The 14,558-nt window shown below is 42.6% G+C and overlaps 1 protein-coding gene across 1 annotated transcript in view; it reads left to right on the top strand.

Annotated features, from left to right (window-relative positions):
• The window catches only part of LOC149553152 (DnaJ/Hsp40 cysteine-rich domain superfamily protein), a 118,967-nt gene extending 105,366 nt beyond the window's left edge, over window positions 1-13,601 (top strand). Inside the window, exon 5 of the mRNA XM_089788652.1 lies at window positions 13,152-13,601. Within this exon, the coding sequence (XP_089644778.1) occupies window positions 13,152-13,230 (79 nt within the window). The 3' untranslated portion in view covers window positions 13,231-13,601. The remainder of the gene's footprint in view (window positions 1-13,151) is intronic.
• Window positions 13,602-14,558: the final 957 nt, after the last annotated feature.

Raw genomic sequence — 14,558 nt, 5'->3', positions numbered from 1 at the left:
GACTGTGTAGATCAGTTGCGTCGAAGCTGATACACTTGTTCTGTCCGAACCTTCAAATCAACTCTGATCTGAGAGTTCTCCTCCACTACTTCCTTCAGCATCAATGTGACCTCATGGCATTCTTTCTCTGCTGAGTCTTTCTCCTGTAGTGCTGCTGCAAGTTGCTGCTCTGCCTCGTGCTTCCCTTGTGCAAGTTCCTCGAGTTGTGCCAATAGTGCTATTCGCCCTATTTCCCATGCAATCTGCTGGGTGGCAAGTCGGTCAGCCATCTCCTCCTAAGCCTTCTCTGCGGCCTCCCGAGCTTCTTGCCCAACCTCTGCTCGTTGTCTCTTTGTGAGCACCAACTCTGCCAGGCACTTGCTTCTCTCGGTGATGTCATCGAGGCATGAATGGATATCCTTGTCCTTTTCCTCCGGTATAGGACCCTGCGTCTGAACCCTTTCTTCTGCTTTCTTTGGTGCCGCTGCACTTTGATTTCTTGCTTCTGGTGATGCAGGAACCTCGACAACCTCGTTGTTTGACCAAATCGCCTCCAATTGTAGGTCCTCTCTCATGGGAGACTGGATGGAAGGACCTCTGGAAACAGGGGCAAGTAGCCGTCGCCTCAGGTACTCACTTGCTTGACTCACTGAGCTCATCAGTTCCATTGATGGCATCTGGGGTTTTGCCTCCGGCATGCTCAAATCAACATCCTCATCTGCCGTCCCATCCAACAGGGTGTCGGCTATCGTGACTACTGCATCCATTCCAATCACCTCTAACCAGACCTGCTCTTGAGCGCCTCCTTGACTGACTCCTCCCTCCATGGCTATCGAGTGTGCTATAGGGGGTAGCTATGGCAAACTTACCGCAACTGATTGAAGTGATCCCTGTTCCTGAGGCACGGGGGTCGATTCTTGAACCGCTGGTTGAGGTTGTGTTCCCGCAGGTTGCATGCCGGTAGGTGTGTCCATTGGTGCTACTGTCCTCTGGGAATGCGAAACTAATCTTGCTACTCCTGTTGCTGTCGGTGACCTGGGGTTTAGGGTGACTAGGGTCATCACCACTGGATGCCTAAACTGTCTGCAACCTGGGATGTGAACATTTGCCATGGTGTGCATATGCGGAGCTGAAAATGACGGAATTGATGGCATAGTTGTCACTGGCGCAGTCGTCAATTGCCGCGGAAAGTGAAGTGGAGTTGCTGAAATCACCCCAACTTCCTCATCATCTTCCTCCTCATCCTGCTCTACCTCCTCCATATCCTCTGAGTTGTCCTCCTCACTAGATGTATCCTGGCAGCTACTATCTATGTTGCCTACTTCCTCCATCTCCTGCCGTGCCCTCTTTTGGTGAATGCCTTTCTACCCTCCAGGTGAGTTTAAATGCCTCCATTGCATTACTGAAGGCTCGCCAGGTACTGCCGGACTCAGCTATATTTTCAACTTTTCTTGGGGTATCATCCTCACCGTTGCCTCCAGAAAGAGTCTGATTGCATAGTGCGGCATATAAAATGTTTTATGCTGCAATGTAATGAACTCATCCATGCGTGTCGCCAATAGAGAAGCCCAGTCATAAACCCTCCCATTCATGAGTCCATTCATCATACTGACCAGCGGAAAGGAGATATCTAACGCCCTACTGGACCCTGTAAGTCTGCTCTTTATCACATCCACGAGACACCTCCAATGGCCTTCTCTGATGTTAGATTTTTGCAACCCTCTTCTCCTGGAGGTCTAGATAAGGGCATCTTTCTGCTGATGTACTTGATCCTAGCACCTAATTCCACTAGCTTCAATTTCCTCTCCTTGTCTATCTTTTGTGGCTTACTGTCGATTTTCTTGCCTCCTTGCGTCGTTCCTAGTATGCCAAATATCCTGGTAAAGTCAGCTGGCCAGAATGAAATCACCACGTCCTACCCCAAATATGGAACTAAACTCTTCTGAGAATGCCTGTCATATGCCTCAATCATGGTACGCAATACTCCTTCGAAATCTTGGATATAGAAAACTGGCATCCGGATTGCCCACTCAACCTACGCCTTCCATATGCTTGCTTTGACAGGGTTGCCATCTGGATTCTCATTCCACCATTTCTTGCATTCCAACCTATTCAACCCTTCGAAATTTACATTTTGTATTGTCAGCTGTACATCTGGCTGGTTCTGCACCTTAGCCCTTTGTTTCCCCTTGTCTTTTCCAATTGGCCGTGCTCCTGAAGGTCTTGCTTGTGTATTTTGACTCATGGCTGAATCGTGATCAAGTTTCTTCCTCCAAGCCCTCTTCCTGGCTGATTGCATACCTTTTCTGATTTGTTGGATATAATACTGTTAGGTCTGTTACTTATTCTGTACAGTTGCAAAAATTACCCTCTTGACCTTCGTACGGATGCTGGCCACTTATATTTTTATTATCTTTCCTCTTGTACACCGTACAATGTTCTGTATTGCTCCGTTCCTTGCTGAGGTACCAGTAGTGTCCTTTAGGTGTGCTTTCTCCGCTTGCGTTGCTTTTTGGATTTCTGCCCGCACTTCCTTCAGTCTCTTCTTTTCTTCTATCGAGTTGGGGTACAGTTTTGCTTGCTTCCGTGTGATTGCCAAAACCTCCTCTTCGTCCGTCCCGATGGTGATCAAATTCACTCCTGATTTTTCGGCACTTGGCATCTTTCATGATCTCCAGGACTGCACCATCTGCATAACAACTCTGGTGCGCTTGCCGTTGTATAGTCTCGTGCAAAGTGGCCCCACAAATTGCATGCTCGGCATTGAACCGTTGGCCATCCGTTTGCATCGTATTGAATTTGATTGTGGCTCCAGTTATTATTATTGGCATTGTTGTTGTTTTGCCCTCATCTATTATTTTTGTACCCTCCCGAGGTGACACCCGCCGTATTGGTGTTCCTGCTCCCTCCTGACACGGAAGCCTCCTGTGTCAGGAACACTTGTCGAGGTCCTCTTGTTTTCATATTGAAGGAGCATTCTTTTGTGGAATGTCCCATGATCTGACAGATCTCGCAGAACTGGTTCTTTGGACAGGATCCCTTCGTATGGCCTTCTGTCTTGCAGTCTGTGCACCATAGCTCATTTCCTTGGTCTCCTTCTGCATGTTCTTAAATTCTTTCATCATTCGGATCATATCCTTTTGGAGAGCTTAGACCACCTTGTTGCCCTTTTCGTCATCGTTGCTCTCTTCTTCCGAAGACCCATCGTCATCTGAATTAGATGAGCAACTCTTCTTCTTTTTTGTCTTTTGCTCACTTTTTAAGTTCATTGCTCGATTGTATGCTTCAGCGTATGGCGATGGCGGCACAATCGTCATCTTCTTCCGAAACTTTGGGTGTAGGCCTTCAATGAACCATCTTTTTTGCAGCCCATCAGCCGACTTACTTTCCATTTTATTTATCGAGTCTTTTAATTTGTTGGTGTAGACTCAGACTATTTCATTTTTCCCTTGTTTTGTGTTGTATATCTCGGCTACGATCTCATTGTCGTTGCGCAACAGTTGAAATTCGACGATAAACTCTTTTTTGATGTCCCAATTAGTTAATTTTTGGGGATCCGTATCGGCAAACTAGTCAGTTGCTACCCCCCTTAGGGTTCTCGAAAATTGTCAGACCCATTCATTTGTATCTGTTATGCCATTTGCCCTCCAAATTGTTTCGCATGTTTTGCAGTGTCTAATTGGATCAGCCGTCCCATCACCATCAAACTTTGGCAACTTCTTTGGTCTTGCCATTATTATTGGATGTTGTGTAGGGGCATTGTTTGGCACTGCGACACCGACGCTTTGTACTCCGGTACTGATGCTTTGTATTTTGACACCAACGCTTTGCACTCTAGCACCAACGCTTTGTATTCTGACACCAACGCTCTGCACTCTGGTACCAATGCTTTGTATTCCGACACCAACGCTTTGTATTCCAACACCAATGTTTTGCACTCCGATACCAATGCTTTGTATTCTGACGGCTGTGCTTTTTGGTGAAGGGTCTCCTTTAAGGGAATTTGTCCGTTCTGGAAGTGTATCGTGGACGAAGAGTTTACTCCATGCTTGTGCTCCCTCGGCACTCCAAGCTATGCAAGTTGATTCCCTTCCATTTGGATTCTCTTCCCTCAGCGAATACAGGTTCAAAAATTCCTCCCTTGTTTCTTCCACCAATTCCACCAGCTGTTAAGTTTCCTCCAACAATTCCTCAGCGCTTTGGTGTCCGTCGGCAATCTTCTAAAACCTCCTACGTTCAGCTTCTTGTGCCAAAATTAGATTTTCCTGCGTGGTGCATATTTTGTCTTTTTCCTTTAGCTTATTCTTATTTTTGTTCAACTGATTCGGCATTAGTCTTCATTCCTCTACCTGCGTGCCAGGTCCATCAGGCAACGGCACCAAATGTTTACCGTGTGGGTAAATGAATTAATGCATGTAGACAATAGATAAGAACAACAATACTCCTTGTAATATTTGCATATGCCAAAGACATTACATTATGCTTGTGATGATGATTACAATGATCTTGGAGGGTGTATATGCTCTTTTCGAAGAACGTTCTCGAAGGGGTCCGTCAGCTACATACAACATGTTGGCTACATAACAAGAACCTTCCTGAAGGGGCATTTACCAACGACATACTCTGTCGGCTACACAACATTTACTGACGACATCATCCCCCCAAAAGAAAAAGTTGTCTCCGGACGACAATTACAGAATAGATTAACAAAACTGAATACATTAACTGACTACAACAAGATAGATATGTTTCAGTCACACCACTTTCACATTTGTTCCATGCCTGCATCAAAATGGTCTTTAAAATATGTTGCATCTGCAGCCTTTGCTAACACAATACTGTTTCCTTAGCTGACCTTGATAGCTACCCATTCTGCTTTCTCTGCTTCCAACTCCTAGGTACACTGAGCCAAGTGTCGTTGCACTACCTTCAACTGGATGATCTACTCCTCCCGAGCTCTCTATGCATCCACCAAGGTAGCCTCACATCCAACACCTACTCCGAGTGCCTCAAAACATATCACCTTTGTCAAACGGCTTGCTTCGTTGATCTTTCCACCTCTAGTACATAGACACTCTATGCCTGCAACAGCTCCAAGTCTCATCAATTGGTCCCACTTCCCACGACTAATAATCGCACCAACTGGGGGTCTAGGGGACATTGCCCCCAGCGGGGTCAATGGGGATACAGGGTAGGGTCAAGGGGCAGCACCCCTGCCGCCAAGACCAAATTAACACTTAAACCCACACAAAACTCCATGGAACACACCATTTTTGTGATTTTCTTCCGATTCCACACTCTTTCTGGCAACTGCTTATGTTTTCCCTTCCCTTTGGCATTATGCACAACTCATTCCGAACTATTTCAATTTGTCATTTTTTTTTTACTTACCTGCTTCTTGAAGAGTCTTAAATGACTTCTCCCTCTATGTTTGTACAGATTAATTTGTTTCTCGTCTCTTGCTTGACAATGCTTGCATGATTGCTTTTAATATGCACATAGAAATGTTGTACAATACGGTTTCAAGTCTTCAACTAACACCCCTTGGCCGTGCGGTGATGTCTGATGGCTCACCTTGCTTCTGGTCGTACAGCTTGTTCTTTTCTCTGCAAACATAGACCACACGGTCCTTCTCCCTTTATAATCTTAAACCGCATGGTCCTTTCTCCTCTCTGTCTCTTGCTGTACTAACTTCACCGTACGGATTTGTTTTCTGACTTCATATGAGCATATAAGCCGTACAGAATCAGGCCGTATGTTCCCTATTCCAAGTTGAATCTAGTCACGCGGTGTTTACCGTATGGGTAAATGAATTAATGCATACAAACAATAGATAAGAACAGCAATACTCCTTGTACTATTCGCATATGCCAAAGACATTACATTATGCTTGTGATGATAATTACAATGATCCTGAAGGGTGTATATATACTTCCCTAAGAACCTTTCCGAAGGGGTTTGTCGACTACATAACAAGAACCTTCTCGAAGGGGCCCATCGGCTACATAACACTTATCAATGGCATCAACCTGTCAGCTACACAATATTTACTGATGACATACATCGTGTTGGCTACACAATATTTACCGACGACATCATCCCCCCCAAAAAAAAAAGTCATTCTCGGACAACAATTACAAAATATTTAATACAAATTAACAAAATGAAATACATTAATTGACTAACTACAACAAGATAGATCTGTTTCTGTCACACCACTTTCACATTCATCCCGTGCCTGCACCAAACTGGTCTCCAAACCACGTTGCATCTGTAGCCTCTACTAACACAATACTGTCTCTTTAATCAAGCTGACCTTGATAACCACCCGTGCCACTTTCTCTGCTTCCAACTCTTGGGTACCCTGAGGCAAGTGTCGCTGTATTGCTTTCAACTGGATGATCAGCTTCTCCTGAGCTCTCTATGCATCCACCAAGACAACTTCACGTCCAACACTTACTCCAAGTACCTCAAAGTGTATCACCCCTCTCGAAAGGCTTGCTCTGTTGCTCTCTCTACCTTTGGTACACAAACACTCTATGCCTGTAGCAGCTCTAGGTCTCATCAACTGGTCACACTTCCCACGACTGATAACTGCATCAACTGGGGGCGCTGTTCGACGCTGCAACATCGACGCTCTGTATTCCGGTACTGATGCTTTGTATTTCGACACCAACGCTCTGCACTCTGGCACAAATGCTTTGTATTTCGACACCAACGCTCTGCACTCTGACACCAACGCTTTGTATTCTGACACCGATGCTTTGTATATTGACACCAACGTTCTGCACTCCGACACCAACGCTTTGTATTCCGACAGCTGTGCTTTTTGGTAAAGAAGAGTCTTCGTTAAGCGAACTTGTTTGTTTTGGAAGTATATTGCAGACGAAGAGTTCACTCCACGCTCGTGCTCCCACGACACTCTGAGCCGTGCGAGTTAATTCTCTTTCATTTGGATTCTCTTCCCTCGGCGAATACCGGTTCAAAAATTCCTCCCTTGCTTCTTCCACCAATTCCATCTGCTGTCAAGTCTCCTCCAACAATTCCTCAGCGCTTCGATGTCTGTCGACAATCTTCCGAAACCTCCTACGTTCAGCTTGTTGTGCCAAAATTAGATTTTCTTGCGTGGTGCATATTTTGTCTTTTTCCTTCAGCTTATTCTTATTTTTGTTCAGCTGATTCAGCATTAGTCTTCATTCCTCTTCCTTCGTTTCAGGAATCGACCCTTGCACCTCAGGAGTAGGGATCACTTCAGTTAGTTGTGGTAAGTTTGCCACAGCCACCCGAGTCAGTCAGGGAGGCGCTCAGGAGCAAGTTTGGTTAAAGGTGATTGGAATGGATGCAGTAGTCACGGTAGCCGACACCCTGTTGGATGAGGTGGTGGAGCAGGATGCTGATTTGAGCATGCCGAAGGCAAAACCCCAGATGCTAACGGTGGAATCGATGAGCTCAGCGAGTCGGGCTAGTGAGTACCTGAGGCGACGACTACTTGCCCCTGTTGCTAGAGGTCCTTCCATCTAGTCTCCCATGAGAGAGGACCTACAGTTGGAGGCAAATTGGTCGAACAACGAGGTTGTCGAGGTTCCTGCATCACTAGAAGCAAGAAATTAGAGTGCAGCACCACCAGAGAAAGCAGAAGGAAGGGTTCAGACGTAGGGTCCTATACTAGAGGAAAAGGACAAGGATATTGATTCATGCCTCAGTGACATCATCGAGAGAAGCAAGTGCTTGGTAGAGTTGGTGCTCACAGAGAGACGACGGGTAGAGGCTGTGCAAGAAGCTCAGGAGGCCATAGAGAAGGCTTGGGAGGAGATGGCTGACCGACTTGCCACTTAGCAGATTGCATGGGAAACAGAGTGAACAACACTGTTGGCACAACTCGAGGAACTTGCACAAGGGCAGCAGGAGGCAGAGCAACAACTTGCAGCAACAGTGCAGGAGAAAGAATTAGAAGAGAAAGAATTCCATAAGGTCACATTGATGCTGAAGGAGGTAGTGGAGGAGAACTCTTAGATCAGAGCTGATTTGAAGGTTCAGACGAAACAAGCGTATCGGCTTCAACGCAGCCGGTTTACACAGTCTGAGACACAGCCTTCTAGTTCATGATGTTTATGTTGTTTTTATGAATAAATGTAATTAGTTGTTTTGAGTTTTGTTTTGTTGTCGTCCGGAGACGACTTTTCTTTTTGGGGGGGATGATGTCGTCGGTAAACATTGTGTAGCCGATAGGGTGTATGTTGTCGGTAAATGCCCCTTCGGGAAGGTTCTTGTTATGTAGCTGTCGGACCCCTTCGGGAAGTATATATATACCCTTCGGGATCATTGTAATCATCATCACAAGCATAATGTAATGTCTCTGGCATATGCGAATAGTACAAGGAGTATTGCTGTTCTTATCTATTGTCTGTATGCATTAATTCATTTACCCATATGGTAAACATTTTTTACCGTAGGGGTAAATGGATCAATGCACACAGAGAATGAACAAGAACAACAATACTCCTTTTATTATTCGCATATGCCAAGAGATTACATAATGCTTTCGATGATGCTTACAATGATCTCGGAGGGTGTATGTATACTTCCTGAAGAACCTTCTCGAAGGGTTCCGTCGGCTACATAACAAGAACCTTCTCGAAGGGGCATTTACTGACGACATATACCCTGTCGGCTACACAATGTTTACCGACGACATCATCCCCTGAAAAAGAAAAGTTGTCTCTGGACGACAACACAACAAAACTCAAAACAACTAATTACATTTATTCATAAAAACAACATAAACATCATGAACTAGAAGGTTGTGTCTTTGACTGTGTAGATCAGCTGTGTTGTAGTTGATACACTTGCTTCGTTCGGACCTTTAAATCAGCTGTGATCTGGGAGTTCTTCTCTACGACCTCATTCAGCATCAATGTGACCTCATGGCATTCAGCTTCTTTCTGATCGTGAGCTTTTTTTGCTTCTTCCTTCTCTAATGCTATTGCTAGTTGTTGATTGGCCTCCTGCTTCCCTCATCTAATTTCCTCGAGTTGTGCTAACAGTGCTGTCCGCTCTGTTTCCCAAGCAATCTGCTGGGTGGCAAGTCGGTCAACCATCTCCTGAGCCTTCTTTGCGGCCTCCCGAGCTTCTTGCCTAGCCTCTGCTTGTCGCCTCTCTGTGAGCACCAACTCTGCCAGGCACTTGCTTCTCTTGGTGATGTCACTGAGGCATGAATGGAAATCCTTGTCCTTTTCCTCCGGTATAGGACCCTGCGTTTGAACCCTTCCTTCTGCTTTCTTTGGTGCCGTTGCACTCTGATTTCTTACTTTTGGTGATGCAGGAACCTCGACAACCTCGTTGTTCGACAAAATTGCCTCCAACTATAGGTCCTCTCTCATGGGAGACTGGATGGAAGGACCTCTGGCAACAGGGGCAAGTAGTCGTCGCCTCAGGTACTCACTCGCCCGACTCATTGAGCTCATCGGTTCCATTACTAGCATCTACGGTTATGCCTCTGGCATGCTCAAATCAACATCCTGATTTGCCGCCTTATCCAACAGGGTGTCACCTACCGTGACTACTGCATCTGTTCCAATCACCTCTAACCGGACCTGCTCTTGAGCGCCTCCTTGACTGACTCCTTCCTCCGTGGCTGTCAACTGTGCTATAGGGGGTGTTGTGGCAAACTTACCACAATTGACTAAAGAGATCCCTGTTCCTGAGGCACGGGGGTCAATTTCTGAACCACTTGCTGAGGTTGTGTTCTTGCAGGTTGCGTGTTCGTAGGTGTGTCCGCTGGTGCTGCTGTCCTCCGGGAATGCGAAATTGATCCTGCTACTCTTGTTGCTATTCATGACCTGGGGTTTAGGGTGACTGGGGTTGTCACCACTGGATGCCTAAACTGCCCAAAACCTAAGATATGAACATCTGCTGTGGTGTGCATATGTGGAGCTGAAAATGACGAAATTGATGGCGTAGCTGTCACTGGCACAACCGTCAACTGCCACGGAAAGTGAAGTGGGGTTGTTGAAATCACCCCAACTTCCTCATCATCTTGCTCCTTATCCTGCTCCACCTCCTCCATATCCTTTGAGTTGTCGTCCTCACAAGATATATCCTGGCGGCCACTATCCGTGTTGCCTGATTCCTCCATCTCCCGTCGTACCCTCTTCTGGCCAATGCCTTTTTGCCCTCCAGGTGAGTCCAAATGCCTCCATTGCATTACCGGAGGCTTGCCAGGTATTGCCGAACTCGATTGTATTTCCAACTTTTCTTGTGGTATCATCCTCACAGTTGCCTCTAGAAAGAGTTCGATGGCATAGTGCGGCATGTAAAATGTTTTATGCTGCAATGTCATGAACTCATCCATGCGTGTGGCCAATAGAGAAGCCCAGTCATAAACCTTCCCGTTCATGAGTTCGTTCATCATATTGACCAGCGGAAAGGAGATGTCTGACACCCTACTGGACCTTGTAAGTTTGCTCTTTATGGTGAGTATTTTGCCTTTCACGCAGGTGACCCGAGTTCGATCTCCGGCAACGGCGCCAAATGTTTATCGTATGGGTAAATGAATTAATGCATACAGACAATAGATAAGAATAGCAATACTCCTTGTACTATTCGCATATGCCAAAGACATTACATTATGCTTGTGATGATGATTACAATGATCCCAAATGGTTTATATATACTTCTCGAAGAACCTTCCCGAAGGGGTCCATCGGCTACATAGAACATGTCGGCTACATAACAAGAACCTTGCCGAAGGGGCATTTACCGACCACATACACCCTGTCGGCTACACAATGTTTACCGACGACATGCTCTAGTTTGGCGCTGTCTCTGATCTGCAATAATAATGCTTGCACTTTATGGTAGGTTGCAATAACAACCAATTCTATGCTCTATGCGAGCAAAATACATGATGGAATATATTATATAGTCAATTCTCAATAATGCTTTTTATAGCTGATTGACTTTGACATTATACATATATAAGTGCTGAAGAGGAATGTTGAATAGTTGCCTACCTTCTTTATCATTATCACCATTTTTTTATGATAACAAATGTGATTTGTATATGAATTGCCAACAATGTGGTATTATGGCTAATTGTATGCCTTGCATATAAACATAACAACCAAGTATCAATGGAGAGTGAATAGCCATCACTGAGAATTGCCATTTATTCCATGTATTGTCATTGCCAAATGTCTTCATTGTTCAAGAGTCATGTCATCTTTGGGTAACCTATTCGATGATATTACGCTCTCAACTATTATCGCAAATAGTTCCCTCAGATAGCCATATCGCTGTTTGCCTTTAACATTATTTTCTATCACATTAAATATTAACGAGTGACTCGTCATTGCTGATAATTGGTTATTATCGAGTCACAATATTGAAATCTCAATTACCTTGGTAATGCTTTGGTTGTCATTGTGCATATGTTCTTGTGACAATTGATAACTAATTTTTGAGGTCCGTTTCACCTTGTACCACTTTGGGATATATATATATATATATATATATATATATATATATATATATATATTCTTTGATTCCAATATTGTTTTCTACAACTATTATCTAGGTGCTGGCCGATTATTATTATATCCTTGTCTTCATCAACTATATTAATTGATCACTAATATTCAAGATATACTTTGAGGGTTTTCTGGTATAAGTTTAAATCTTTAATTACAACTTATAATAATCATTTTACCGATTCATGTCCCAAGTTTGGGGACATCAGAGTCTCTCCCTCTTGGAAAATGCTTTCCCATAAACATTCTTATATTGTCAATGATTCTTGGATCGTAGATGTGGAAATGTTCAAAACTCATGGACTCAACTTTAACCGATGGAAAGGGAACCTTTACCAAGCATAAAATAAAGGTCTTTGTACGCTTGTTCAAGATGTCACAAGTAGAATTCTGAATTGCAATATCGTGAACTTTGGCATTGTCACATTTTATCATATTGTTCCACTCGAATAAAGATGTACCAGGATCCCAATTTTTTTTTCATCCTTGCTGTTGTGTGATTTCAAACCAACCTGTTCACTTAGGTTCAAGGGTGAACGACAATATGTCTGGTTCTTCCCAACTAAGGGTTTAAAATTGATCCTTGTTCTTCAGTCTGAGCTCCTCCTTTCCCCATTCTATTTTATTTGATTGGCATGGACAATCTTGTAAGTCTTCATCCTGGTTCCCTGAATTGTGATGTTTTTCTACTTATATATACTATCTCTTGAGATTCCTCTAACTTTAATGCGGGTTTCCCTTGTTTATCAATGTCAAGAAGATGGAGTGGAATACACAAAGTGACTGACTTAGAAGCATTACTTCTCCCTCTCTCACCCATGAGTGCTAGGTGTTCATTGGAAGGTGAAAGAGAATTCTGATTGGTGAACTTCACATAAGCTGAATTTGTTTCAACCTTTATTGTGTCATCTCCCATGTGCGATCCTTGTGATGATGTACAATGAAACTCACTATGTTTATAAATCTGTGTGCTTTATTCACTTGTGATTAAAGACACACATGGAGATTCCACTGCTTCATTAGAGGTGTCAAAAACGGTTTCTTCAGGAATTTTTGACTTCTTGGAGTGTATAGTGATTATGTTCCTAGTTATCATCTTTTTGTCGTATTCAATGATTTGTATTTTCCAAGTCTTTTACTCCTTTGATGTGACAACCTTCAAGGATTCTGTTGGTTGAGAATTTCTCTATGCCAATCTACAATCACGGTTTCCATTTTCCCTTAAGTCCAAATGATGACTTATTTGCTCCCGTTGCCATTGATCTTGTAGACTGACTAAAGTAACTTATTGCCGTTCTTTCTTTGGAAGAAAAGTAGAAGTGTTGGTCTTTATTTGAGGGCACGATGTCTTGATTCCAAAGTTGTGCAATTACAAAGCAGTATACATAGCATATTAGTTATTAGTAATTACCATCATACTACAGGATGTCACATTCCAATTATACATTTTCCTCAGTTTTATTAATGTTTATGTCATAAGCCATCTTTGGATTATGGTTCCCTTTTGTCTTTGTCACATTAATTTGTGGAAATGGAGTTGGATTTTTTAATTTTTACATTTCTTCTTTTTCCCGTTGTATAATTTCTGATTATTTCTAACCCCTATATATTATAACATTTTTGGACTTGGGTTTTGAAATGCAGAGGTAAAAAGGAAATGTTGTGTGGAGATTGCAACGGAGCAGGTTTTAAAGGAGGATTCATGAACACAACAGATGAATAAAAATCACAATTATTGGTTAGCAGATGATAGCTGTTTGGAATTGGTACTTACAAATTTGTAGTTTAGTATTAGTAAGACAGACAAAAAAATCTTATTTCTTAGGAAAATCAAATTGTACTTCAACAGTTCAACTTTCTGGAATTCAGTTAAATTGCCTTTTCATTGTTCCCATAAAAGGGCAATGTAAACGAGTTAGAATTTATCGATGATCCTAGAGATGATTATACCGAGAATATCTACTTGCATTGAAACAAATTTTTTTGGCAGTGCAACCATTTTCATGGGTTGGCATTTATATTCTTGTTTCATTCCAAACATGTTGAACACTTGATTTGGCTAACAAAATATGGTAGGCAAATTTTATGAGAAAATGTTGTAAAATTGGACAACAGTATTTCTCTGTGTAAAAAGAGGCATAAATTATCATACTTAACTGATAGAACAGGTTTCTTAACTGATAGTTTTGAATTTATCATTTTTTTATTTTATATTTATGGGAAGCCCAATTCTTAACTTCAAACAATACGAGAAACAAGTATAACTTTTATTTCTCACTTTTCCTTTATGATTTGTTTTACATGAAACTTCCAATTGAAGTTTTTTCCTTCACATTTTCAAACCTTAGGAACTTCATTTATTAGCCAACTCTTTGATCCACTATACATACTCTTTCCTTGCTCGCTTTGAAGAGTTCCATCTTTATCAATGTCCCATGCTATTAATTGCCTTGTTCTTTGCTTTTAGATTGCATCTGTCACATAAGCAATGAGAACTAAATTGTGTCCAGTTTCAATGGCCGATTAAAAAAAAGATTCATTCTTGATTAAGGCAATGGCTGCTTTTTCAACACCTATATTCAGCACATATTTTGCTACTTTATAATGGAAACCTTATAGATGCTTTCCTTATGCATCACTTCAATAATTAAATTGTATTGACATTAAATGAGGTTGAGTCCCATCTAAAGCAAGTCTTCTAGTGTATCACCAAGTTAGAACCATCCACGTTATAAACTGACTATATTTGAGAAAAGATTCAGAACCATGCACGGTATAACCTGACTATATTTGAGAAAAGACTTTTCATAATATTGTATAAGATCTTACACTAATTTCCTTAATCTATAAAACATTTGTTTAAATTCTAACATGGAAAGCTTAGTGAGCACAAATACTGTCATGTTGCACATGACAAAACTAAAGTTAGCATCATGCTCAACTCTAATATTTAGCCTTCCAAATTTATTTGGCAAGTTAACCTGATTGGTAGTGTAACTGTAGTTCTTTGCAGGCATATAAAGCCAAGAGAAGAAAACTTAAGCGTATTAT

Source organism: Cupressus sempervirens, chromosome 6, assembly GCF_028749045.1.
Source record: "Cupressus sempervirens isolate cs-2001-9-10 chromosome 6, ASM2874904v1, whole genome shotgun sequence".
Classification (NCBI taxonomy): Eukaryota; Viridiplantae; Streptophyta; class Pinopsida; order Cupressales; family Cupressaceae; genus Cupressus; species Cupressus sempervirens.
Note: the sequence above shows the minus strand (reverse complement) of the source record. Positions and strands in the feature narration are given on the sequence as shown.